The sequence below is a fragment of the Myotis daubentonii genome, chromosome 5, assembly GCF_963259705.1.
Source record: "Myotis daubentonii chromosome 5, mMyoDau2.1, whole genome shotgun sequence".
NCBI classification, from domain to species: Eukaryota; Metazoa; Chordata; class Mammalia; order Chiroptera; family Vespertilionidae; genus Myotis; species Myotis daubentonii.
The window spans coordinates 78,004,967-78,032,618 of NC_081844.1; the positions used below are offsets into that span (position 1 = coordinate 78,004,967).

At 39.7% G+C, this 27,652-nt stretch overlaps 2 protein-coding genes and 1 long non-coding RNA gene across 3 annotated transcripts in view; 1 reads left to right on the plus strand and 2 right to left on the minus strand.

The window, feature by feature from the left end:
* CDKL3 (cyclin dependent kinase like 3) overlaps positions 1 to 2,342 on the minus strand; it is a 39,875-nt gene extending 37,533 nt beyond the window's left edge. Inside the window, exon 1 of the mRNA XM_059698394.1 lies at positions 2,162 to 2,342. Within this exon, the coding sequence (XP_059554377.1) occupies positions 2,162 to 2,326 (165 nt within the window). The 5' untranslated portion in view covers positions 2,327 to 2,342. The remainder of the gene's footprint in view (positions 1 to 2,161) is intronic.
* Positions 2,343 to 3,326: 984 nt separating this feature from the next.
* LOC132235654 (uncharacterized) lies at positions 3,327 to 7,651 on the minus strand. The gene is made up of 3 exons (XR_009453068.1): positions 7,266 to 7,651; positions 4,916 to 5,018; positions 3,327 to 3,417 (listed from the first exon to the last, which is right to left on the minus strand). It is a non-coding gene; the product is annotated as an uncharacterized LOC132235654 (long non-coding RNA).
* A 71-nt stretch (positions 7,652 to 7,722) lies between these two features.
* On the plus strand, positions 7,723 to 22,550 carry UBE2B (ubiquitin conjugating enzyme E2 B). The gene is made up of 6 exons (XM_059698393.1): positions 7,723 to 7,896; positions 10,238 to 10,318; positions 12,198 to 12,223; positions 16,212 to 16,301; positions 20,463 to 20,551; positions 22,004 to 22,550. Exons 1-6 carry the CDS (start codon positions 7,853 to 7,855, stop codon positions 22,130 to 22,132), a joined length of 459 nt encoding a protein of 152 aa, XP_059554376.1. The 5' UTR covers positions 7,723 to 7,852; the 3' UTR covers positions 22,133 to 22,550.
* Positions 22,551 to 27,652: the final 5,102 nt, after the last annotated feature.

Here is a 27,652-nt window from a genome sequence, read left to right on the forward strand (position 1 = left end):
TCCTTTTCATTGTCAAGAAATAGAGCAGTTCCAACAATACACAGACACCTAATATATTTCTTCAATTTTGAATTGATCCATCATACCTAATATACACTTACAAAGAAATAGAATATTACTTTGTTTTCTTCATTAAATAAAACATCTAGACTACATTGTCAAAGTCATAACCTTAAAGCATCTAGATAAATTCCAATTTATAAAGTACATATATACTTAAATCACTAGTTTTGTACTCAGTCACCAAGGGGTCTTAATGCCCCTTTCTTTACACCCGGGAGCACTTTCCCCTAGGCTGACCTGTCATACCTACACAAAACCCTATCTTCTGCCCTGATCTCTCCTGATACTATTCCCCATCTCTAAGAGCCCTCTGGCCATCTTTACTTAAATGTACTCCTGTCACCTCAAATTCAACATTTCTGGTTTTTCACCTGAGGATATTTTTCCCATTGATTTTTGGGAGTGGAAGAGAGGGGGAAAGACAGAGAAAGAGAAACATCGATATGAGAGAGACACATAGATTGGTTGCCTCCCGAAAGTGCCCCGAATGGATCAAATCTGCAACTGAGGAATGTGCCCTTGACTGGAATCGAACCCGGGACCCTTCAGTCTGCAGGCTGCTGCTCTCTCCACTGAGCCAATCAAGGACAAATTCAACATTCCTAAAACTGAACTAGTTCCCAAACTATGCCTCTTGGGGTATTTCAAACTTCCATGTTAGTACTCACTGAACCTCAAAGAAATCTTTGTGTCTTCTTTTGCAATATATCATGTTTTAACTTTATCTTCCATTCAAATTGTCACAATCCAGTAGGGTTCCTCGTGACATTTACTAGTATTCCTGAATTAAATTCCCTAACAGGACTCCGTATTGTTACTCTTGGAGTCCTCCAATCTTTTCTAAAAAATAGTGCCACATTTGTATTTATAGTTTCTTTATTCTGAATTCAAAACCTTCGTCCTCTTACAAATTCAAATTTTAACTTCTTAGCCCAAAAGACAAGATTTAAAAACCGCTCTGGTTGGTTTGGCTCAGTGGACAGAGCATTGGCCTGCAGACTAAAGGGTTCCAGGTTCGATTCTGGGCATGGGCACATGCCCAGGGTTTCGGGCTCAATCCCCAGTAGGGGGCAAGCAGGCAATCAATGATTCTCTCTCATCATTGATGTTTCTCTCTCTCCCTCTCCCTTCTTCTCTAAAATCAATAAAAATACATGTGTTTTAAAAAAAAGACTTAAAAACCTACGTCCAATTTACCTTTCTAATTCTACCTGTATTTCGGTACAGGAAATTCTACAGGCAAATACCTTTGCTCTTTGTCTTTTCCACTTTGCTCCTTTTTTTTTTTTTTTTTTTTTATCTTCACCCAAGGATTTTTTTCCCATTGATTTTTAGAGAGAGTGGAAGGGAGAGGGAGAGAGAAACACCAATGTAAGAGAGACACATCAATTGGTTGCCTCCCACATGCCCCTAACCAGGACCAGGAGGCTACAACCGAGGTACATGCCCTGACCAGAATCGAACCTGGGACCCTTCAGTCTTCAGGCTCAACCCGCTGAGCCGAACGGGCTAGAGTTCCACTGTGCTCTTTATCTTTGTCCTGCTTTAGCCACCCTGAGCTTATGCTGTTCCACTAACCTATTATACAACAGTCTCTCCTTCTTACATAAATCCTACACATCATTTAAAGCCAGAGTCATGTCCCAATTCTTCCAAGAAACCTTCACTACCCAACAGGACTTTGTGTTAATCACTTGGCACTTCTTATGAGCCACTTTTTATTCAGTATTATATGTCCTTCTGTCTCTCTGATTAAATAATAAAAGGCCTGAAGAGCAGGTACTGTCTTTTACCTCATTATAGTCTCAGCATCTGGCACAATGTCTTGCACAAAGTACACATTTTTATATTTCAGAATAATTATTTCACAATAATCAGTTAAATTCTAGAAGATAAAAATTTAGTTCAAATTATAACTTTTGTTATATTATCCGTAAGCACATATATCTTGTATCACTATAAAATTACAAAATGTAAGACACTTGTTTTTCTATTACCTGTCTTAATACATGTGTTAACTGAAAAACTCCTTATATAATTTGTTTCCATAACTATTTCTCTCTCAACTTAAAGAGCAATTAAGGCAAAAGAAGCAAACCTTTAGAAACTTTATTTCTCTCGTTGCAATTTTGTTGACAGATTTTTCTGGTGTCTCATAAAATATCTTAATGGCCACTACCTGCCCGGTATCCTTATGTTTACACTTCATGACTGTTCCATAACTTCCTTCTCCCACTTTTCCAAGAGTTTCATACATCTCCATTCTTAAGCCCTGCTTCTTCACAGAAATAAAGAAAATGTTAAACATTTTTACTTTATTTATTGAAGCTGGATAATGCAGTTCCACAATAAACCCATACTTTAAAATACAGAAACATAGAAAAAAAATAGGATTCTTTTCCACAGGCACCGTTTGTCTTTGGAAACTGCCAGCCCGACAGTAAGGTGTACTTGTGGGGCTCCAGCCTTCCGGAGAACCTCGGGAGCCACCCGCTGCCTCGGTTATTCCCATCAACACTAAGTATTAGGATTCCTTCACTACACGTCACAATCCACGGGGCGGAGGGTTATCCTCACACTTCCGGTCATGCCCGTCAAATAAGAGGTCCGCAATACTGCAGTGGCCCGCAAGTCAGTCCCCGGGACCCAAGAAAACCTCGGTCCAGCCCACTCCTCAAAGCAGATATCTTAGGGTCCCGGGTCAGTGTCGCACCCTACGCCCGGCGGACGACCTCGTCCGGGCAGCCGCGACCGCCTCAGCCCATTCTGTGGTCCCGAAGGTCCGGCCCCGCGTAGTCCCAGTTCTACTTTGGCCGCCGGTCCCACTAGCTCCCCACCACCCGCTACCATGGCAACGGTGCCGCCGGCCTCGCGCTCGGAACCTAGTGCGCAAGACCGGAACACAGGCCGGACTGGCCTGACCCGGAAGGAAAATGAGAAGTAGCGGAAAAGACTAGTTTCCGGTGTGCTCTAAACGGAAGATCGTTTAGAGGTGGAGGTGGGGGATCAGTGGTTGCCAACGATCAGGTTGGGTTCTCCTCGCAAAGCTGATTTAGAGTGGAGATGGGGGAGGGGGTGCATCAGCAATTCAGACGGCAGCGTGAGTGACTGCAAGTACTCTAGGAGAGGGGAACCGCGGCGGAGGCTCGTCCCGCCGGCCTCGCGTACGTCCCCAGCCTAGAGAACACCTGCGCTTCCGCTGGGTCCTAAAAGGACGGCAGGTGTCATCACATAGTAGAGACTTCTTGTAAAAGGAGACTTCCGAGCAAGTCTGTTGTGATTGTAGTTTTCTAAGTTAGCTAGTTATGTAAATACTCCATAGACGAGTTTGAGTTCAGCTGTCCACATTTCATCCTTAAAATGGAGGGAAGACGCTTCTTACATCAAGAACATTTCTGCAATACGCTTAAAAAATTTTTTTTCAAGCTCATAGTAATCCTTTTTAAGAAAACTGTGTGTCAAAACTGGAAAACCTTGTCTAGGGCGGGGGGATAAAATGGATACATATGTAATACCCCTTGTAATACTTTAAGCAATAAAAAAAAAACAAAAAAAAAACTGGAAAACTTCCTTTTGGGGGGAAGCAAATATTTCAACGGGTTCTACCACACATGGATTAACACACAAGGGTATAGGGAAAGCTGTTATCTAATTGCTTAATACTAGAATGAGATCCTGCTGGCCTTCCAGCCTCCAGTGAATAACCAGGATATCACTGGAGCAAGTGCCCTCTTTCTTAAGGATTTCATTTATTTTTGTCTGTAAAAGTAAATTTAAATGTTAAAGGGCCAAATCTCACTGTTTCCCTAAATGAGGAAATACCATTATCCAGTAAATTCTAGTCCAGTTGGTCCCACCCACCATCCATATTAAAATTATATCTGGTGAGCTTTTAAAAAGGTTCCATCCCAGAGATCCTAATTTAAATGAGAAAGAATAAAGGAATTGGTATTTTTAACGTTTCTGAAATGTTTCAATGCTGCTCAAATTTATATTGAGAGAGGAGTGGGAGGGGAGGGAGCGGTGGTCATGGTTGTCTTTTTCTTTTAATATATTTTTTATTGATTTCAGAGAGGAAGAGGGAGAGAGAGAAACATCAATGATGAGAGAGAATCATTGATCAGCTGCCTCCTGCACATCCCCCACTGGGGATGGAGACTGCAAACCGGCATGTGCCCTGACTGGGAATTGAACAGTGACCTCCTGGTTCATAGGTCAACATTCAACCACTGAGCATGCCGGTCAGGCAATGGTCATGGTTTTGAAACTGGACAACCAATGGATCTGGGCTGGGACTGATGGATCCGGGCTGCCTATCACTACTTGATCCAATTAAGCAGAGACTGAGTTGAATCATATGAGTGTTTATTCTAATAATGCCACATTATGGGAGAGCAACAGGTCATCCATGAAAATCTGCTCTGCTTTTGTTGGTTAGAAGGACAAAAATTACATGGGGAAGTGGGCAAAAGGAGTTACAGGCATGGGGAAGTAGGCAAAAGGAGTAAGAATGGGTATAATGGTTACTAGTTACAGGCAATTCGGGGGTTTGGAAGGGTGGACTCTATTGTTTCAACTCGGTTGTTAATTCTTTGATGAATGGACCGCATTCCCAGGTTAACTCCCATGTCCCAGGGTGTACAACTCGCAGCCATTTAGAATGTGTTTTCTCCAATCAGAATAGAACAATCATGGTTAACAGCATGATTAATATTTCTGCCCCTGATAGTTTTTGTTTATCACTACCAAAATATTGAGAATTTTTTCCATTTAAAAAGTTATTCAGTGTGGTTCTGGTTAGAGCGTCGGCCCATAAGTGTCTTGGGTTTGACTACCAATCAAGGGCACATACCTGGGTTGCAGGTTCGATCCTGGGACCTGGTGCAAGGGAGGTAACCAATCTATGTCTCACATCGATGTGTTTCTATCTTCTCCTCTCCTCTCTTCCACTCTCTCTAAAAATCAATGGAAAAAATATCGTCGGGTGAGGACTAACCAAAAAAAAAGTTATTGAACCCTGTTATAAAATACTTCGTATTTATGAATAAGAATGTCATAGTGGGCTCAGACTTCATAAGTATATTTATTAAATATTTGTTGTGGACTAAATAATTGCAAGGGACAAAGCATGAATCAGAGTCCTTGCCCTCAGTGATCTCACAATCTAGAGCTACAGAATCACTACAGTATAAAATTATAACTTTTAAAGGGAAGGGGAGCAGAAGAGATTAAACAAAGAACTTAAATGCATATATGCATAACCATGGACACAGACAACAGTGCAGTGAATGCTTGGGGAGACTGGCAGGAGTGGGATGGAGGGGATCAATGGGGGGAAAAATGAGGACATCTGTAATACTTTCAACAATAAAGATAAGTTAAAAAAGAAACTATCTACTGTGAACCATAGGCCCCAAATGCTATTACTTGTGCTAAAAGCCCATGATACCAAACCTAGATTTAATACCTCATCTAATTGCAGTTTCAACCTCCGCCAGAAGCAGCCTAGACTAGGAAATTCCAGATAACCACTCAAGATTTTGTTTTCTGGCAATTGTTGACAGTTTGGCTCAAATAAATTCACAAAAATTCTTCACACGTTTGAATGTTTCTTATGTTGACAAATGGCTAGATAAATGACATAACAGACTTTTTTTTTTTTGAAGTTTCTCTTTAATATTTCATTGCATGTAACCCTACCAGTGTGTCTTCATCCTTGGTAATGGGAGGATTAGGATTGCTATGGCAGGAAGGCAAAAAAGTAAAAATAAGGATATTCAGCTTTTGATTTAGAGAATCACATTTGTGAATGCACAGCAGGACCTATCAAAAGTTAAGTCTGGCTAACTTGATGACAAAGGCAGTTACTGAAAGCAAGAGATAGGGTTTGAAAAAAGGGAGTGTTGACATAAGAAACATCCAAACCTGTATAGAATTTTTATGAATTTACTTGAGCCAAACCGACAATTGCCAGGAAACAAAATCTCTTATCAGATTGAGAAAGTGCTCCCGAAAAAAAATGGCAGTTTTACCATTTATTTTATACATCAGAATCAAAGGAGAAGATGTAAGGGGGTTATATGAAATCCATTGATTAGGGAGATGGTGGAACTCAGATCGAGGAAATCTCTGAAATTGGATAAAAAGTATACCAGAGACTCAAATACTTCTTTTACATTGGTGGGTTCAGGATAATGAACACATCATGGTATGTGGAGAAAAGATAACAACAGGGGTTCAGTGGTCTCAAGTTCTGGTGCAAGATTATGCCCCAGGGGTCTGGAAAAAGGGGGATTACTCTGACATAACAAAGGTATGTTATCATAGATGCAAAAAGACAATAGGACATGACTACCTTCCATGACTCCCTTTTAGTTAGGAAGTTTTCATTTCAGACCATCCTATATGGCTACTTTAGGTCTCTGAGCTTGTAAAGCTTGCCATGCAGGCCTCCCCTAAATCTGTCGGTTTTAGTATGTGGCTCCTTTTTTGTCCAGGAGATACTAGGTAAGTGGGGAAAGTTAACCCTCTCTGGTTCCATTGAACTATGGGCAGTTTGGGGCAATGCCAAGGCCCTCATCCTACCCGCTCATTCTGGTTTGGGCTGAAGAATTACCCTAAAATATATGAAAAAGTTCAGGGTCCTCTACAAGAGTCAGTAACTTTGAGCTGCTCTCCCACCCTTCCCCCGCCGTCCCTGAAGCTGTGGGGAGCATTTCTGGTGCATCTGCATCAAAAAAGCTAGTATGGAAGACCTGAAATGAGTTATCCAGGCTAGATATAAAATCCCTATCCATGTCCCCAGATCTGAATCTACACCATTTTTTTTACCTTTGCCCATAATTTCCAACCCTGGAAACCCCACTTCAATGCACACACAGGCAATTTGGCGCCCCTAAGGAAGATTTTACTTTGTATTCAGGGGATTTTACTTTGTATGGGTCTCAGCATTCAATACCGCAATAAAAAAATAAAATAAAAAAATGGTGGTCCCATCACTTTATGTACTAGATTTGATAAGCTTTTGAACCAACCAAAGGAGATTACAATCCCAAATTATTTTTAGCTCTGTGTTAAAGAGACTTAGGCAAAACATGCTTCGCTTCCCAGAACCTCTTCCTCTCCCATTGCCCTCCCTGTTCATGGGACTAAATGTTTGGAAAACTAATACAGGTGTATGCCCATCCGGTCAGTTTAACTACCTGCTTCAAATACCTGGCCGAGACTCAGGTGCAGCGTAGCTCTCGCTTTACCAGTTCTAATCACGTCATAGGGGCACGTGGTTCTGGATACTTCGCCACCTCCCCCTCAGGGGTGGATTGTTGACAACGCCGCCGGTAGATCACGTGACCTTACGTCATCCCACCTCCTTCTCCTGAAATCTCCAACCCGCTTGAGTCCCCCTCTCCCCACTCGGTCGGACCTAACCTAGTGAAAGGGGACGCATCTGGGTGGAGTTTCGGCTTTGTTGTCTCCTAACCCACAATATCTAGTCTGAACACAGAGAATACTCATTTTCCAATTAGTTCAGGGAGCACCAATGGCAGGACCCTGTTGAAAAGCTACCCCAGGAGCTCTCACCCGTGCCCTCCCCCTTTCCTCCCCCCCTCGCGCCGTGGTACTGGCGGAGGGCGGAGGGATCTGGAGGCGGCGGAGGGAGACGTCATTGCGGGGTTGTTTGTGCAGCCTCCGTGGCGGTGACCCGCAGTGATTCGGCCGCCGCGCCGGGGGGTGGGGGGGCCGCGCGGGACTCTTTTCTTTCAGACGGACTGCGGGGCAGCTGTGGAGCATGTCGACCCCCGCCCGGAGGAGGCTCATGCGGGATTTCAAGCGGTAAGGCCCTTCCCCTCCGCCTGGACGACGGCTCCTCCCCGAAGCTGCGGGCCTACCGGACGCGGATCCGGGACACCTTCCTCTTGGATCCTCCGATGGCCGGCTGTGGGCCCCCGGGAGCGACGGGAGGCCAGTTCCGACCCCCGTTCGCACTCCTTCATCCTTGGTTTCTCACTCCGCTATCCCTCCCTTCCCAAAAGTAAAAAAAAAAAAAAAAAAAAAAAAGGCTGTGTGCACCTAGGATTCCCCGCTGCCCGCTTGGGCCAGCTGCCTGACTTGTCGCCCTGCCGTTGAAACCTTACCCCCGCGCCTGCACCCTGCGGTACCCCTTCTCGAGACCCCAAAAGGGAGCCCTTGCAGAAGCTTTTTCCTCGCTGACTCCACCAGTGAACTTGGCTCGACGGGCCTGCGGTCTCCTCGGAGGGGCAGGGTGGAGGCGAAAAGCACCCCCCTCCCCCTTTCTGCTGGGAGGGTGGGTCAGCCTCGGGAGGTCGGAGGTGGTTAACCCATCCCCCGAAACCCGACTCCCCCCCTCCCCCGCCCGCCGGCCGGCCAGGACCTTGAGAACTGGCTCAGGCCTGGGACCGAGCTGGCAGCGCCGGCTGCCAGGACCTTCTGGAACCCCGCTCCGGGGCCTGGTGCATAAAGCCCTATCTATAGTCTCCAAGGGCTGGAAGAATGCCTTCCCCGAGGCAGGCGCTAACCTGATCCTCCCAGGGCCTCCTTTTGTAAAACGGTTTTGTTAGGAGGTGTGGGGGGTGGTGAGGAGGAAGGGACTTTTTTTTTTTTTTCATCAGTTGTTTACCTTTTACTTATGGTACGGTGGGGGGAAAGTAACAGAAAACTTGGCATTGCGATCCTCTGTTTTTCTGAGACCTGCCCTGATTGAGACGAAATCTGTAGTACAGAAACTTAAATCAGCGGCTCAGGAAGTGACCTCTCAACTTGGCCATGATAAAATCGTCGGTGAGGCCTTGGAAGCCATTGTTTTGGGCTTTGACCAGTTTATCATCATTGAATATATTTGTCACTTCTCCCGGCCGGTTACCTTCGGTGGGCGTCCAGCAGCATCATTCCTGTAAGGCTTCTGTTCGTGGCCCAGTCTTCTTGAGGCTGACTAAAAATAACTGTTTTTATGTGGACTGATTTGAAAGTATCATACCACATGACAATCACTGCACATATATATATATATATAGAGAGAGAGAGAGAGAGAGAATACAGCGTTTATTTTTTACTGAGTCTTTGAAAGGAGATGCCCTATTTCATGTAAAAGTCATCTAAAGCTTGAAATCAGTAGATTTCAAATTAGCTGAAATTCAGATGAGTGAAATTCAAATAATGAAACTTCCAGTTCGTGCCTATTGTTACCCTGATTTGCTGTGATTCTCTGCTTTATTCTGTATTGGACACAGGGTGCCTTTGGTAATTTTCCAAGGGTCCTCAGGTTACAAGAATTTGACAGATGTTGGAAGATAGTTTTGTATTGAGTCTCCTGCTCTCAGAGGTAGGTTTAGTGTTCGTGCAGCGCCTTTAAAATAAGGACTGACGGAAAACCAAGCAATTTTGATTACTCTGAAAGCCATTGCTAATTGAAGCAAATGGGATAAAGTAGCTCTCCTGCCTGAAACTACTTTCCTAATCGAATTGAATTAAGTGTTTTCAGTCCTTTAGTGGTCACACTGAGGATTTTTTTGTTTTGAGGAGGAGCAGGTTTGGTGGCCATGTTGCACAAATAGCCATCCTTAGCACTCACAGTCTGCATTACAGCAGCAAAATAGATGCTTCTGTTAAAATGTTTTTTGCACTTGAGGTTTTTTATTTTTGGTTGAGGGCAGCCTATACATATATTAGTTGTTGAAAGATATCTTAATCTTGATGGTAATTGAAGAGGGATACTCCCAAGCCCTTTAGCATTCTAGATGATTTGTAGTGGTATCTAATAAGTATGTACCTGGGCAAGTTTTTTTTATTGTCAGATGGTTTATTCCAGCTCAGCGTAAGAACAAGGAAATAGGTCTTGTTTGTGTCTCAGAGCAGATAGTATAGAACAGGGGTGGGCAAACTTTTTGACTCGAGGGCCACAGTGGGTTCTTAAACTGGACCGGAGGGCCGGAACAAAAGCATGGATGGAGTGTTTGTGTGAACTAATATAAATTCAAAGTAAACATTACATAAAAGGGTATGGTCTTTTTTTTTTTTAGTTTTATTCATTTCAAACGGGGCCGGATCCCGTCGCGGGCCATAGTTTGCCCACAGCTGGTATAGAGTCTATAGGTGTTCTATTTGGCCTTTTTAGTGGCCCAAATGTTCAACTTTTAAAATTACTACGCATTTCTAGATTGCAAGAGGACCCACCTGTGGGTGTCAGTGGCGCACCATCTGAAAACAACATCATGCAGTGGAATGCAGTTATATTTGGGTGAGTTGAAAGATAAAACAACTGCTAGGTGTGGTGAGTTTTTAAAAATGAGCAACTAGGAAAAGAGACTGAGGTGGAATGGGGACCTTACAGAAACTGCAAGGAAATTAGAAAAAACATTGCCATAAAAGTTTTATCGGTTACATAAAATTTATTTGCATTTGCAATTAATACATAAGATTTTATAGCCCTAGCTGGTTTAGCTCAGTGGATAGAGCATCGGCTGGTGGATTCAAGGTTCCCGGGTTCGATTCCAGTCTGGACACATGCCCAGGTTGCGGGCTCGATCCCCAGTAGGGGGCGTGCAGGAGGCAGCCAATCAATGATTCTGTCGTCATTGATCTTTCTATTTCTCCCTCTCCCTTCCTCTCTGAAATCAATAAAAATGTATTTTTTAAAAATACATAAGATTTTATAACAACTTTGGGTTTTACCTTATAAAAATACCATTTGAAACTAAAGGAGAAAATATAAATGATTTTATACAAAATGTGCCAAGCAAGTGTTTATGCTTGTATTTATTAGAACTATAAAAAGGCTAGGAACAAAAACATTGAGAACTTAGACTATGACAAGATTTTAAATAAAAAACGTTTCATAGCCCAGTATGAAATACAGGCATACCTCAGAGATACTGTGGGTTTGGTTCCAGACTACCACAATAAAGCAATTTTTTTTTTTTGGCTGGTGGAGGGCCTTTCTTTCAGTTCATAAAAAAAGGCAACATCTGTGAAGTGCAATAAAATGAGTATGCCTGTAGCTGAATGAAGTCTCTGAGAAGCAGTCTTACATTCTACATATATATTGCATATATGCTTTTTAATTTAAAATTTCCTTATGCCTTTTCTTTGGTTTTCTCAGAATTGATCTTTTTTTATTTCACCCTTTTTTAAAAACTAGGGTTTTGTGCTAGATCTTTAATTTTAAAGGGGAATATTTTCATAGTCAATTCTGAGTTGCCTCTGAATTAGTTACAAGTAAGAGTCCGTCTTAAAAACTAGTGGGAAAAAGAGGGTAGTCCTCCTTCTAAAGTTATTATTTTAAATTCAGGCTGTGAACATGCTTCTTTGAGACCTGAATATGCCTTGCAAGTAATAATTAAACTTGATGCTGCTGCTTAGGAAAAATGAAATTGGGGTATGGAGGCCAGGAAAAGATTGAGCAAAAGAAACTGGCTTTCTTGATTTAGTTATGTCTATCCAGTTTGAACTAGAAATTGCTCTGTTGAAAAATAGAACACACCTGCCCTAGCAGAGGGGCTCAGAGCATCATCCAATGCGTAACAGGTTGTGGGTTTGATTCCCAGTCAGAGCACATGCCTAGGTTTCAGGTTCCATCCCCAGTCAAGGCTCTTAAAGGCCCGGCCAATCGAAGTTCCTCTCTCACATCAATGTGTCTCTCTCCCTTCCTCACTAAAATTAATGAACATCATACCCTTGGGTGAGCATTTTTTTAAAAAGCAGAACATGCTGCTTTGGTCACATACTTAAACTAAAGGGTATTGATTTCCATCTTACTGATGTAAATTAAAATAGGACCTTTTCTCTTAAGAATGCACATATTTACAAAATAACTTGTTGGTATTTGGGAGCTGAATTCTTTTTGTGCTAAAATTATGATACATTTTTGTGTGTGTGTGTGTGTGTGTAAAGCACCCTAAAAGGAAAACTTAGAAAATAAAAGTTAAACTTTTATGCCTAAATCTGTAAAAATTTAGGCCTAAGATGATACTAAATTAACACTATCTTAAAAACTCCACAAATTGTCAGGATGAGCCCCTCTTTCTGTTTGAGTTTATCCTTTCCACTCTTGAAAATCAGGAAAAAGCAGAACAAAAGAATGAAAAACGTGTTTTAATCAGAAATTTTCTTGTTTTCAGACCAGAAGGGACACCCTTTGAAGATGGTAAGTCATTCTCCTTATGTTTTCTACAGTGTTAAGAGGCTTTTTAAAAAGTAGGAAATTATGCCCTAATTGGTTTGGCTTGGCCTGCAGACTGAAGTGTCCCAGGTTCGATTCCGATCAGAAGCACATACCTTCCCCCCGGCCTGGGCCCTGGCGGAGGCTCTTGCAGGAGGCAACCAATGGATGTGTTTCTCTCACATCGATGTTTCTCGCTTTCCCTCTCTCTTCCACTTTCCCTAAAAATAAGTGGAAAAATATCCTTGGGTGAGGATTAATAACAACAACAAAAGTAGAAAATTATAACACCAATGTATCTACGTAAAACTGTTTTTTATTGTTAATAGGTCAAAATAAAATTAAATACTGCTACTGAGTTTACAAGACTTTCTCCTCCCATCAGCTTGATCACCTTTGTTACCACTCTATTACCTTAATATTTGGCTATAGAACTTTAAGCCTAGATCATAGGGTCTGTGTTGTTAATAGTTTAAATTTGGATGGCCTTAATAGCATGCTAACAATGTTCCTGTGGTAAACACTAGGAGAGGGTAATCGTGCTTTTTTTTTTCTTTTCTTAACTTTGTCATCTGTATTGATAGGATGTTGAGCTGAAATTGTTCTTAAATACACAAAGCTGCCAGTAATTTCATATACAACTGGCATTCAACACCTGTAAACAGCATTCTTGCATACTTTTAAAAAATATATGTTATTTTTTTTAAAAAGCAAATTTCCAGTTCTAAAAAAGAATTGTTAAACAGGTTTGTTTTAATTATCAAAATGGTTTCATCATTAATGTAACAAAGATATTTGTACAAAGATATTGATTGCAGCACCATTTTTAAGGACATAACCTGAATGCCCAATAGAGGAAATGGTTAGCAAATTATGGTTTAGCTAGACTCTGGAGTATTATATACCTGTTAAAGAATAAGGTAGACCAAATGATGTTACAGAATAATGTATGTTGCAATAGTACATATATGCAAGTGTGTCTGTCATGTTAAAGAATTATGTACCACACTGTTACCAGTGGTTACCTCTAGGTCAGGGTTAGGAATTAAATAGAGGTACTTAAGGACTTAAGCTTTTAACTCTACACCAAGTTATTCTCAAGAGTGGTCCAAAAACCCCTTAAGGTCCCTAAGACCCTTTCAGGGGTTCAGTGTGATCAAAACTGTGTTCATACCAATACTGAGACATTTGCCTTTTTTCACTCTATTGACATTTGTACTGGTGGTACAAAAGCATTATTGACTAAAACCAGGACCTAAGCAGTTTAGTGTCTTGGCATAAATCAAGACAGTGGCACCAAACTGTACTAAGTGGTACTTTTTATATTTTAAAAAATGCCAGTTTCACTTAATCTCTTGGTGAAAAAGTGGAAATTATTAATATTATTAAATTCTGATCCTTGAGTATACATCCTTTTAATATTCTGTATGATGAAGTGGGAAGTATGTATACAGCACTTTTCTTGTATACCAAATATGATGATTGTCTGGAGGAAAAATACTTCTGCAGTTGTTTGAGTTGCAACTTGAACTACTGCTTTTTTCATGGAACATTCTTACTTGAAAGAATGACTGACAGACAAACTGATTATTTAGGTTTGAGTATTTGGCAGGTATATTCTCAAAAGTGATCTAAGTGAGCTGTTAGGTCAACAAGAGCAGCTGAACAGTGAACCAGTATTTTCCAAATGTGGATGATGTAAAGCTTTATTTATATGGTTTCAGATTCTAATTGCAACTAACCTTTAAAAACTTAACATTTCTTTGGTGTAATATTAAAAAAAAACCTAGTTATCTGAAAAGGCTATGAAAGTACTCCCTTCCTTTTCATTTATATAATTGTGTGATGCCTGATCTTCATGTTCCTCAACCAAAACAGCATATTGCAACAGATTGAATACAGAAGAAGCTAAGAGAATCCAGCTGTCTTCTGTTAAGATAGTCATTAAAGAGATTTGCAAAAAATATAAAACAATACTTCACTTCTCACTAACTTGGTGAGAAGATATTTGTTGTTGTTTTTCTCATTAAATGTTACTTAGGTAAATGTGTAATAAGTTTATAGTTCTTGATATATATTTTAAGATTTTTCTGAGTTACAATTTCTAATACAACACATATTGGTAGTTACAGCCACTGGTGTGCTGGGGGCAGCTTGTACTGATTTGTAAAAACAGATTGTTAAAAGTTTTGGGAATTTTTGCAAGCTGATTATTAGAGAGCCAATATTTTAAAATGAAATTATTTTTTATTTTTGGTGGAGATGCCATAAAATGGTATGCTATTGCATGCATCTCTTTCCAGCTTCACATTCAGTGACTTCACATTGAAGCTTGGTGGAATGAGAATGTAAAAAGGGTCCTGAGCCCTAGTCGGTTTGGCTTGGTGGAGAGAGCCTGCTGGCTGAAGGGTCCCCTTCAGTCCCGGGTTTTGTCAAGAGCGTGTGCCTCGTTGCAAGGCTGGATCCCTGGCCCTGATCAGGGCCAGTGTGGGAGGCAGCCAATCGATGGATGTCTCCTTCACATCGATGTTTTCATTTACATAATTGTGATTGTCTCTTCCATTCTTTCTAAATTTCATTGGAAAAATAACTTCAAGTGAGGATTAATAAAAAAGGGGGGTCCGGAGACCCCACAATAGGGGGAGAACTTAAAAGTAGCTGTTTCATATTTGTGTTTACTTGAAATTTTTACATAGTACATTTTTGTAATTAAAGAGAATTAAAATGTAAACTTTAAAAATACATAGGTATAAGGCTGTCTTCACTATACATTTCATAGTACCTCTATTAATATATCAAAATATGAAATAGATACCACCTATTATTTTGCTTATATCTTTAACCTCCCTAATTCCAAATTTCCAAACAAAAAATTGTGAAGAGGTAGAGTTTGAATGTCAAATATGAGTAGTGAAGAAGATAAAGAATAAAATATTTTACTAAATACATGCCTCTTATGTTAGTAAACTGAAGCCAGAAGCTTAGAATTAGGTTAAGGTTTTGTTGTTTAGATTATTTTTTAAATTTTTATTTTTTAGTAGATTATTTTTAAACATTTTTTTTAGTTATAGTTGGCATTTTTTTAAAAAAAGTGGCATTGGTGACATAAGGGAAAGAACTGTGTAGAGACACATGGAATGGTTTAAACTTTCATTGACTTCGTTAGGAATAAGTTTTTCCAAGGGGTTGTAGTTAGAGGGAGGACCTCTCTAAGCTACTCACCTTTAAGGTGAATTTCCTCAAAATAAAAGGACTTTGGATAGTGAATAAACACAAAAGAAGTCTAAAAAACAAACCCCAAACCACTAGTAGTGTTATTTCTGTGAAATGGATTTGGAATTGGAGTTGAGAGTTCTTAACTTTTCTGTTTACTGTGAACAGATTTACTTTGTTAAAATGCATAATTTTAAAAAAATGCCTATGCTTCTATTGACCAAAAAATACTGATATAGACTGACCAAAATGTACTATGTTGGTCTATAACCAACAATAGTAGGCAGTTACACTTACGCTTACCAGTACTGATTCTTGGCATATTTAAGTGAAGGGAGTCTTATGGGACAGAACAGACCTTTTACATTAGCTCCCAAGTCTCCAATCTGAGTCCTTTGTATGTGGTAGTCACCAACTCTCAAAAATCCTCTGGGCACCCTCCCCTCTTCTAAGTTAAAATAAATTGTCCAAATGTGCATTTTAAATTTAGTAGCTAGAACCAAATTGCCCTTTAAAAATGTAACAGTTATCATTCCACCAATAGTATGTGAAAGTGTTAGTTTCCTATGCTTGCCAATGCAATGTGTGTTGTCATTCTGACATAAATTGAAGTATATTAGTATGTTTCATATGCTAAACCAAAATTCACATGAATTTTTATGTGGTGCAAAAACCAGTATGGGTTGAAAATTCATTGATGAAGAGATTTAAAAGTTATGCTTGTCTGTACTATAATTATTTTGGTTTGTTTTCTATCTAGGTACTTTCAAGCTAGTAATAGAATTTTCTGAAGAATATCCAAATAAACCACCAACTGTTAGGTTTTTATCCAAAATGTTTCATCCAAATGGTAAGTAGCAACTTTGTTTGACTTTGCAAATGATAAAGGGGAGGGGGAAAGCTTGTTTCCTTCCTTCTAGGTCTTACCCCATAGCTCTCACTCCAAGGGCCCATTTCCAGATGTTGTTTCCGATCAGTATTAGTCACAAATCTTACCAATGTTCCAATTTGAGATAAATTTGTTTTAATAACTTCTGATTTTAAAGTAATATTCATTTGTAGAACTGTGAAAGATGTGGAAAAGAATTTGTCACTTAAAATTTAGCTTTAAAAACAAATAAATGTACAAAATGGGTACGTTCTGAATAAAGTTAAGTACCTAATTTTTTATATACTATGAACATTTTCCCTTATTAAATATTTCTACACCATTCTTAGTGGCTACAAAATGTTCTGAGTTTGCCATAACTTATCTAATCAGTGTCCAGTTGTTGGTTTTCAGCACTTTTGATATTCCTGAAAATAAATCTTCTCAAATACTCCTGAATATTTCTTTAGAATAAGTTTTTAGAAGTGGTATTACTGGATCAAAGGTTTGTGTATTTTTAAGGCTTTTTAAAATAGTTTTACTCTTTTTTTCTCATTCCTATTTTCACTTTCAGAAGTTTATTATTTTTCATAAATGATTGCTGAGGGACCCTTTTGTAGTTAAATTTGTTTTTCCCTGAGTTTGTGCTCTTTACTTTTAATATATTATTCCTGGATTATAAATTACTGTCTGAAAGACTTATTTTCCAAAATATTTAAGCTCTCTTTTTGTAACCTTTTGCTCATTTCAATGTGATCTTCCTCATCAGTTAACTTCTTTTCAGAAGGCACATATTCAGAAGTCTTTCTGATTGCATGAAGTCTAGTACTGCAAACTGCATGAGTGGGCTATAGGCAGGTAGAGCTCCCTACTCAGAGGAGTCTTTTTGTGTACGTGGAACCAGTGTGACTTCCCAATAATAGATTTAATTTCTTTTGCTTTTTCCTTCCAGCTGCCATTTTTTTTCTTTTAAAGCCAAGACAGGTTTAATTGAATGTTTTGTTTCTGTTTTGGGGCAATTCCCAAGTTGCTTACTACTCTGCTGTTGCTTTATCCTGGCTTAGACTTTATATTGAATCAACCCAAATTATAGTAAGGGGGCTCTGTAAATCAAGGTGGAATAGACTGTAGAATGCACAGGGAGTATATGTGTATAGGTGTAGGATTAATAGATTTATGGAGAAACTATATTGTTATTTTTGATCATTTAATATTAATAGCATCGTCTCCCTTTTTTCTGCTATCAGTACTTTTTTATTGTTAACTTCCTGGTTTACTTTATTAACATCTTTATTGAAATAGAATTCATACTAGGGGCCCAGTGCACGAATTCATGCACCTTGAAAGGAACTGTGGACTGCGAGGTTGAGGTGGGCATAGGACGGGTCTCGGCCCATCCTCTGCGCCCCTGCCTTGCCCCTCCTACTGTGGCCCCTGGTTCCCTGTCTGCTGGCAGCCCCACTCCTGCCACCACTGCTCCCATGTACTGATGGTGCCAGCCCCACTCGCACCCCCTGACAGTGCAGAGCAATTCGGGCTGGCACCAGCAGTTGGTGCAAGCAGGGCCAGAGCTGTCAGCAAGGGCGAGGGGCGGCTGCTGCCTAAATCGCCCCTCAGGAGCAAGGGGAGGTTGAGAAACCCCCAGGGGCAATCAGGGCCAGCGCTGGGCACTGGCAGCGGTTCTGGCGTCAGCAGTGGGTGTGAGCAGGGCTGGTGCCAGCAGCAGGTGCGAGCACCAGATGGGACCACAGAGCATGGGAGCAAAGAATTTTCAGTAACCACCAGAGGCTTGCCCTGATGACAGCGACCAGCACCCCACCTTGGTCTGGCACCCCGCTCACCTGCTCCTCCATGCCGCTGCAGCCAATGCCCACCATGTTCCACTCGCGCCCCCTGGTGGTCAGTGCACATCATAGCAACTGTTCAGTTCGGTTGTTCTGCCGTTTAGTCTATTTGCATATTAGGGTTTTATATAGAGAGATACGATGCTCTTTACCCATTTAAAATATACAGTTCAGTGTTTGTTTTAATAATTTTTATTGAATTCAGAGAGGAAGGGAGAGGGACAGAGAGATAGAAACATCAATGATGAGAGAATCATTGATTGGCTGCCTCCTGCATGCCCCCTACTGGGGATCGAGCCTGCAACCCAGGCTTGTGCCCTTGACCAGGAATCGAGCTATGACCTCCTGGTTCATAGGCCAGTGCTCAACCACTGAGCCATGCGGCTGGGCCAATTTTAGAACCCTTTTTTTATGACCCTCCCCCAAAAATCCCATACCTGTTAGCAGTCCATGGACTTATTTTTTGTTTCTATAGATTTGCCTATTCTGGAGATTTTACATAAACAGAATCATGTAATATAAATGGTTCTGTGTGACTAACTTCAGCTAGCAAGCTAGTTTTCAGGGTTCATCTATGTTGTAACACATAACTACTTCATTTTCTTTTTTGGTGAGTGATATTCCATTGTATGGTTATAGTGCACTTTATTTATTCATCAGTCCCTAGGTTTCTTGTTTACTTTTTTTTTTTTTTTAATATGTTTTATTGATTTTTTTACAAAGAGGAAGGGAGAGGGATAGAGAGCCAGAAACATGGATGAGAGAGAAACATTGATCAGCTGCCTCCTGCACACCCCCAACTGGGGATGTGCCCGCAACCAAGGTACATGCTCTTGACCATAATCGAACCTGGGACCCTTGAGTCTGCAGGCTGATGCTCTATCCACTGAGCCAAACCAGTTAGGGCTTGTTTACTTTTTGATTACTTCTCAAAAATAGTTACTAGTTCAAAACTTAAAAATCATTTTATCCTTTCATGGGATTTACAGAGGTGTGATATTTGCTCTGGGTTTTCTAAATGTGATGTTCCTTTGGATTTATAGTAAGTAAATTGACTTGTTTTTAAGCTGAGTTTTACGATCTGGTCTAAAGCTAACAGTTGGAAGTACCTAGCACATGGATAATAATGGGTAAGAAGGATAGAGCCCTGTGGTATGACAGCATTTAAGTATACTTTGCCTCGTCTTCTCCCCCTGCTCCCAAAAGCTGCATTGCTGTTTTTATGTAGAGTGATCTGGCTTGCTCTAAAGACTTCTAAAACTTGTTAATTACTTTTATTTTTTAATTATAAAAGGAATGTACACTCAATGCAAAAACATCACAAAATACAAGAAAAGATAAAACAAGATCTTTCATAATTCTACTATCACAGTTATCTGCTAGTTACATTTTGACACTTAATCTTACAAATGTTTTTGCAACTGCATACACCTCAAATGAAGATAGTTATAATTTTTTACTATAAATGGAATGATATTATCCTATATAAATGGAAAATTACAGTATTAAGGTAATATATTATGGATGTCTTTCTACATTAGTTAACATAGGGTAGATGTGTATCATTTCTGTTTGACTAGTGTGGCAGTGGTTATATGAATGTAGCATTTAGCAGGTCCCCTCTATATGGGCCACAAGGTGGTTTCCAATTTTTCACACTTATAAAGAGTGTTATAGTGAACATTTGTAAATAAAATTTTGTATGTTCATGATTATTTCTTTTAGAGTAATTTCTGGGAGTGAAATTGCTGTGTTAAAAAATAAACTTTAGCTCTAGCCGGTGTGGCTCGGTGGCTAGAGTGTCGGCCTGTGGACTGAAGGGTGGGTCTCAGGTTCAGTTACCAGTCTGGGCACATGCCAGGGTTGTGGGCTCGATCCCCAGTGTGGGTGGGATGTGCCAGAGGCAGCTGATCACTGATTCTCTCTCATCATTGATGTTTCTGTGTCTCTCTCTCTCTTTCCCTTCCTCTTTGAAATCAATAAAATATATATTTTTAAATAAATAAACTCCCCTCCCCCCCCCAAAAAAAGCTTTATTTAAGAATATTTAGAAATAGGGAATTTAAACAGATTTACTATATGGAATGTTGAAAAAGTTTTAACTCCCACCCAGCCTCCTCATGAGAAGGTACAAAATAAGAGACCTTATTTAGGACTGGTTTTCTTGTGAGGATGGGGTTTAGTTATTGCCTAATTTTCAAAACTTCTGTGTGGGCCAAGCGTTCTATTTGTGGTAAAGCTTTCTCTTAATAGATATGACAAAGTTAGTATGTAACCAGTTTTAGTGTTGTCTTTGCAGTGTATGCTGATGGTAGCATATGTTTAGATATCCTTCAGAATCGATGGAGTCCAACATATGATGTATCTTCTATATTAACCTCAATTCAGGTAAGTGTATATTAAGATGCATCATCGTTTTTCAAGACTCTGTGGTATCCAATCAGCTCTTTTAAGCATAATCTAAAGACGGAGTGAGCAAATTAACTTTCCCAGCCCTGAGATAACCAGTGGCAGAGCTCAGACAAAAAACCCATGATTTTCAGACGTCTGGTCTCCTTTTTCATTAGTGACCACCATAGATCAAATCCACAATTATTTTCCTGTTTATGTGTAAGTTAATGTTCTCACAGGCCAAGTATTTGTGCCCATGAAGTATAGCCAGAAGTTGTGGAGAAGAATGAAAAATCTCAGGGAAAGATAAAAGATGATTGCTTAAAAAAAAAACCATAGGGACCTCAAGAAACTGCCAAGTGCAGAGAATTGAGAATACTGCCCCATCCAAGAAATTGTCTACACTAATAAAAGGATAATATGCTAATTAGGCTGAAAGTCTTCCAGACATCCTTCCAGACGTCCTTCCGGACAAAGCCATGGTGGTGGGGGCCGAGGCAGAGGTGGTTGGAGCGATCAGGCCGGTAGGGGAGAGTGGTTAGGGACAGGCCGTCAGGGGAGAGCAGTTAGGGGCGATCAGGCTGGCAGGCAGAGTGGTTAAGGGTGATCAGGCAGGCAGGCAGGTGAGTGGTTAGGAGCCAGTGGTCCTGGATTGCAAGAGGGATGTCTGACTGCAGTCGGACATCCCCCAAGGGGTCCTGGATTGGAGAGAGTGCAGGCCCTGCTGAGGGGACCCTCCATCCCCCACACACAAATTTTGTGCACCGGGCCTCTAGCATATATGTAAAAGAAAGTAGCGTAACTATTTGCCAAAGCACTCTGGCAGAATATTTCACAGTGGACCTTGAATGATAGTTTTCTGGAGGGGTGGAGAGAGGTATGTTTTAGTTATGTGGATTTGAGAGGAGCAGAAGTAATGTTTTGGTTTGTGACCTTTTTAAAGCTTTGCTTTAATTGGGGTCATCTTATAAACATTGTTTTTAACCTTCCTATTTCATCCCTTTGCTGCTAGATATGTTTTATTGATTAAAGGAAACAAGATTATTTAACTTTATAGTGAGACATTTGCCAAATAACTACAATAATAGAGCTTAATGTTGGAAAAGGTTTGTTACTAAGCTATTTATAGGTGGTGTATATTAACCAAATCTGCAAATCAAACTGCTCGCTTCCTACTTTAATGTTAGTAGGCCAAAGAAGATATTCTTTTCCAATTTATTCCAAAGGTCTTAAAGCAATTGATAGTGATCTATTTTAGAAGCTTTTTTCTAGCAGTAGGAATCTTCTCACTGTATTTATCAAGCCATTTCTGAAATTATTTAGACCTAAAAATATGTAAGACATACTAATTTCTGCCATTTTATATAACTTCTGTGCTCCTTATCGGACCCCTGTTAATGCAAAGAACAACTCTGCAACTCTTTTTTTTTTCTTTCTCTTTCCTTTTAGTCTCTGCTGGATGAACCAAATCCAAACAGTCCAGCTAATAGCCAGGCAGCACAACTCTATCAGGAAAACAAACGAGAATATGAGAAAAGAGTTTCAGCCATTGTTGAACAAAGCTGGAATGATTCATAATAGACAACTGGTCTGTTAATCTTTTTCATCATTGTTGTGTATAATTTACCTCTCAGTAGAAAGGCTAACAAATTTTAAGTGCCACCAGTTTTAAGGATTCTGCAGAAGAAAAGTCCTTCAGTTTAGAACCTATAAAAGCTTGTGTATCTTGATTAATGTACTTTTTATTGCATGGTGTGAACTAAGTTATTGCTTACATAAATTTGTAATATATCCTGTTTGTATTTTTTTCCAAGTGTATAATGTTGGTGTGGAGTTTTCATGACAGAATATACACATTTTGTAAATCTGTACTTTTTTCAAATATTGAATGCCTTATTTTTGAATTCTTTAGATTTTTAAATTGGAGAAAAGCACTTAAAGTTTTTTATATATGAATATTACATGTAAAGCTGTTAAAATACATAACTTCAAGAGACTTTGTCACTTATTTCCTTATCTATGTAGGAGGGGTTAATAAGTCTCTAGTTCTCAATCAATTGATAGTTTCATTTCCAATTTCAAAAGAACAGATTTATATTTTATCAAGAAATTCTTCAAATTTGATTCTAAACACTTATAATCTCAAACTTCATTTTTGAATGCACCTGTATTGCTTTCAATTGAGCAGTTATAAATTGGTTTGTTCTGTCCAACTCTGTACTTAGGCCACTTTTACTGTTTCTTCATGCTCTACTTACTGTTAAACTGTGCCTCTTGTGAGTTCACAATTTGCACCTCTACCATGAGGAATTAGCACCTTTACCTTTAATGAGCAGAGAGCTGATGCAACTTATTTGCTGCTTGATAGCACTTTAAAAGACTTTTGATAATGAAGAGAGTAAAACCATAAGCATTTACCAAACATCCATACCCCACTATTAGCAATGAATAAGAATTTCAGTGGACGAGCAAGGCAGACATTTTTTAATCTCCTAAATTGTATAAAAGTTGTATTGCATCTAGTTTACATTTAAACCATGGTATTGTAGAAAGATAATACAAAGCTATCCTATGCCTTCAAGTAGGATAGAAAATGGAAAATATACAAGTAAATTCTGTTGAACCACCTGTGTAGTCTTTCTAGTAGTTAAAACAGCTATTTCAGTAATCCCAAGAGTTTTCTTGTCATATTCCTACTAGTTTAGTAAGCTCAGAACTGCTTCTCTATTAGAAGACTGTAGGATGGCAATATCTATAGCTTTTAGTAAGCAAAGTTTAACACTAGAAGGATAAGTGCTGATCGTTTCTTTTAAAGTTATTAGCTGGCAAATTTGGGGGTAAGTGTATGGCCTTAAGTACTTTGATACAAGTGAGAGTTCACTCACTGGAATTAATGGCCAAAAGTGGGGGAAAGGTACTTTATTTAAAGATGCTTTTTGGTCATTTTAAATGTGTGATGCTTTTATATTCAGCTCTAAAATTATACTTTCTATAGACATATAGTCCAGTGAGTGAAGTGACTCTGATCGTTAATACACAGTAGCAATGAGTCTTCCCTCTTACTTCATTACATGTTATTTGGATACTGCTTTGAAATCTATTTTTATCCTTAACCTGTTTTCCTTTCCCTATTTTAAACTCAAACATTTCAAGTATCGATGGGAAATTATTGAAGAAAATTCGTGCACAGGTAGGATACCTAGGCCTGGCTAGCAGGCCTGCCATCTGGGGCCTTCCTTTGTTTGTGCCGCCCCCTAGTGGTCAGTACACATAGCAAGTGATTGAACTCCCGAGGGGACACTTTGCATATTAGCCTTTTTAATATATAGATTATATCTTACTTGGCAAGGAGTCAACGTATCCAACTCACCTAGTCTGCATATCATTGGAGAAAATTCTTGGGAACGGTCTCTGAATTACTCCTCAATAGTTTTTTCCTTCAGCTTAGGAACAGCTTAGGCTAATGAGGACAGTGCAGCAGCTAACACACAAAACTGTGCATGGCTAAGGATGGTGGTGATTTTATAGCATCCTGGGCATTTCACATCCATGATGTGGGAATTGGGCTCCGTACCAGGCGTTTTTCTTGTTTTGTTTTCCTTCTGGAGAGGGATGTTGTCATGGGGAAGTTGTCATCGCTAGAAAGGTACTTACAAGGTTGTATAAAAAAATATGTACTTGTAAACTCTATACAAATTTTTTATTTAAACTCCACAAATTTTATAAAAAGTTGTTTAGGTATGAAGGTGGATTCATGTTAAAATTTAAATACATTTGTGACAAAATTCCTTTTTAACAATACATAACACTGTACAAGGCACTATTCTAAGAATTCTGACATACATTGCATCTCAGACTTAGTAATCCTGAGGTGTAGGTATCAAAGACTAGCAAACTAGGTACAAAGAGATTAACTGTGACTAGCTCTAGATCAACCAACTAGCTAGTGATAGAGCTGGGATTTGAACTTAAATATTCTATCCCAATTTATGAAAATACTTTTGTTGATTTAGAGTTATGTACAGACTGGTATCTGTCCAATGAAAATGTTTTCCTGACCACCATTTTCCAACTCTTTTTCTAGTATAAAGTCTTGATCAAGGGACATTTTCAGGTCTCTGCTATAAAGGACTATGATTTATCAATAGACCAAAAATTTTTCTCTTCCTAAAAATATCCTTGAGTCTGCACATCCCACCCCCAAAAACATAAGTTCCATTAATATGATTAACTTCTAGAACTGATCTAAAAATTATTAATATAGGTGGAGGTAATAGGGGGAAAAGCTATTTAAAGTACCTTATTTAGTAACATCTTTTGTGCTCAATGAATAAGGCACCTAAGTTTATTCATTTAGTACTCTTTTTAAGAAAGAACTCAGGCTTACAGCACAATTTAGTTACATCTAAGGTATTTTGATCTCTTAATTCTTCCATGTTTCAAGAGCAGAGACCAAGTTTTTAGGTCTTGGTGGTGTTTATTACAATTCCTTTATATTGCATTCAGCAATGCAAAGTCCCAAAGAAATCGGTTGGAATTATGTATGTTAATAGAAAAGTCAATGGTTGGAAAGCTATTAAAGGTAAATGAAATTGTGTATAGGACCTGGGTCCTTGTGCCCTCTTTAGTTCCCATGTAGTTAGGGAAAACAGCTGCTGTCAGATAAGGGGAAAGATTACTTACCAGTTATTCCAGTATATAACATAGAACAAAGATATGTTGAAAGAATTGACAGTTTTCCTCTATCCTTTCAAAAAATACAGAAATATGTGCCATTCTGTCAGTAATTTCTCTACACCATCACTACGGCTTTTTCTTTTTCTTTTTTTAACCTTTTATTATAGAAAATATCTAACAGGAACAAAAGAAGATAGAAAATAATTGGCTTTCCATAGGTTCATCATCCAGGTTCACATTTTTTTCTTTTCATTTTCTTTTTTTCTACCTGACTTTTCCTTTTTTTTCTTTCCATCACCATGTATCCCCTCTATGGCCCCTTCCTTCTTCACCCAACCCCTCACACCTCCAAAATCACCATACTGTTGTCCATGTCCGTGGGTTCTCTAGTTTTTTTTCTTTTTTTCATCTCTACACCACACCCCAACACCACCAACAGACAAGGAGCAAATGATTTCACTCATATGTGGCATTTAATGAACAAACTGAACTACCAAGCAAAATATAGACAGCATTATAGAGAACAGTCTACTCCTTTTTTAAAATTGTCTCAGAGATCCTTTAACTTGAACAGGGCAAACCAGATTTCCTAATCAGCATTTCTAGCCATGACCCCTAAATTGAGGTCATCTGTACTTTTCTTTCTCCTTTCTTGCTCCTCATAGACAATATCCTCAACCACACACTCAAACCATGAGTGATATGGATCACTTCATTTCCTCTTAGTTATTATATATGTTGGTAATTTTCTCATCCAGCTAGTTAAGGTGTATGACCCTTACTTTGCATTCTTTCTCTGACATACTGCTTGCCTCCATTTTATTTAGTTTCTTTTTTGGCGATTCCTCATTTTCTTTCCTTTGGGGGTTTCCCTAAATGGGGTTTGTCCCCCCATTTTTGCTCTTTCTGGCCTTGGGGTCCAAGGGGTTGAAGGCCCTAGCAGTGCAATGATCTGGGACTCACTAGACTGGAGGCTGGGTCTACCTTCAGTTTCACACCTTTATTGTCTGCTCTGAGCTGTACTCCTTTCTCCCCTGACTCTGGTCCCTCAGTTGTCCACTTCAGATTCTCACAGTGGGCGGGGGCATGTGCACAGTTCATCTGGTATGCAACTCCTTGTGAGGGCCCAGAGCCCTCTGGCATGCAATTCACTGTGTGACCCCAGCACCCAAGGCAGGATGACGCCCTAGAAACCCCTGGCAGCACACATGCAGCATGGTCCTGTGACCTGTGGCTGGGCACACCAGGTTGAACCACCAGCTCTGACCTGGGCTGGGGGTAGAACACAGGCCAGGTGACAGCTCCACAGTTTGAATGGAAAAGGCATGCCCTTCTGCAGCCCTGCGGATGGAGCCTGGTCTGATGGAGTGATTGTGGGTGTTCATTTTTTTCTTGCATGTAAATGTAAGTTGAGACATTTCATATATTCCCAGCTTGGCTTCAAAGGTAAAACGGCAGGAATGAAGTAGTGAGAGTTCACTAAGTGCCAGGTGCTTTCACTGACATTAGTTTAGATTAAAGGATCATCCCCACTTTGCCGATCCCTATCCTGAGGTGAAATAACTTTGGGAAGCATCTCCTAATTCACATCTACTAGGTTCAGTTAAATATTCTTTAAAAAAAAAAAAAAAACATGTCAAAGGAAAAGGAAAATGCAGCCCTGTAGAATGAGATTTTGGTGCTAGCATTCACATCAAAACAAGGTCTCCACACAGTGCAAGGTTGACCTTACTACTACCTTCACTAAACCAGGGGAGTACCAAGACTTGCCTTAGGCCCTAACAGCATCTTCCTCTCAAGCAATAGGTTGGAGGGCCGTAGTCAAGGATATTTTGGGTTCATTAGCCTACTTTTCCTAGACAGAGAGAAAGATGGGACTTGGGCCACAACTACCAGGGTGATATTTTAAGGAGGCACCCTTTTCTGACAGCACTGTTGGAAAGAAGCTCTGGTTCACATGGTCTAGAATAGATAAGAATTCATCAAATGGGAGCTTAATAGTCTCAATTTTTACAACTTGATTTCTAAGGGCATCTGTTCAGATGGTTACCCCAACTCCTCAGCTGGTCCTCTTACCCAAAGGCAAGGAAGGCTTCAAGCCAACCTCCATGTCACAGGAACATATACAAAGGACTCTGCCCCTACAGCTGGCATTGTGAGAAAGCCCAAACCAAAAAAGGGCAGCCAATACTGCCACTCCTAGCCCTGGGAGTCATGACTTTGAAGGGACAAACTTTTTTTGCTTTTCACTAAAAAATAAACAGGCATTACTATTTGCTCTCTATTTTAATGAAAAGTGAGCCATGTGAAATTCTGTTTCTCCACCAAAGAATTTGTGTATTTGTGTGTGTGTCCATAACAAGCAGAGAATTTTATTTTTTCTTAATATATTTTTATTGACTTCAGAGAGGAAAGGAGAGG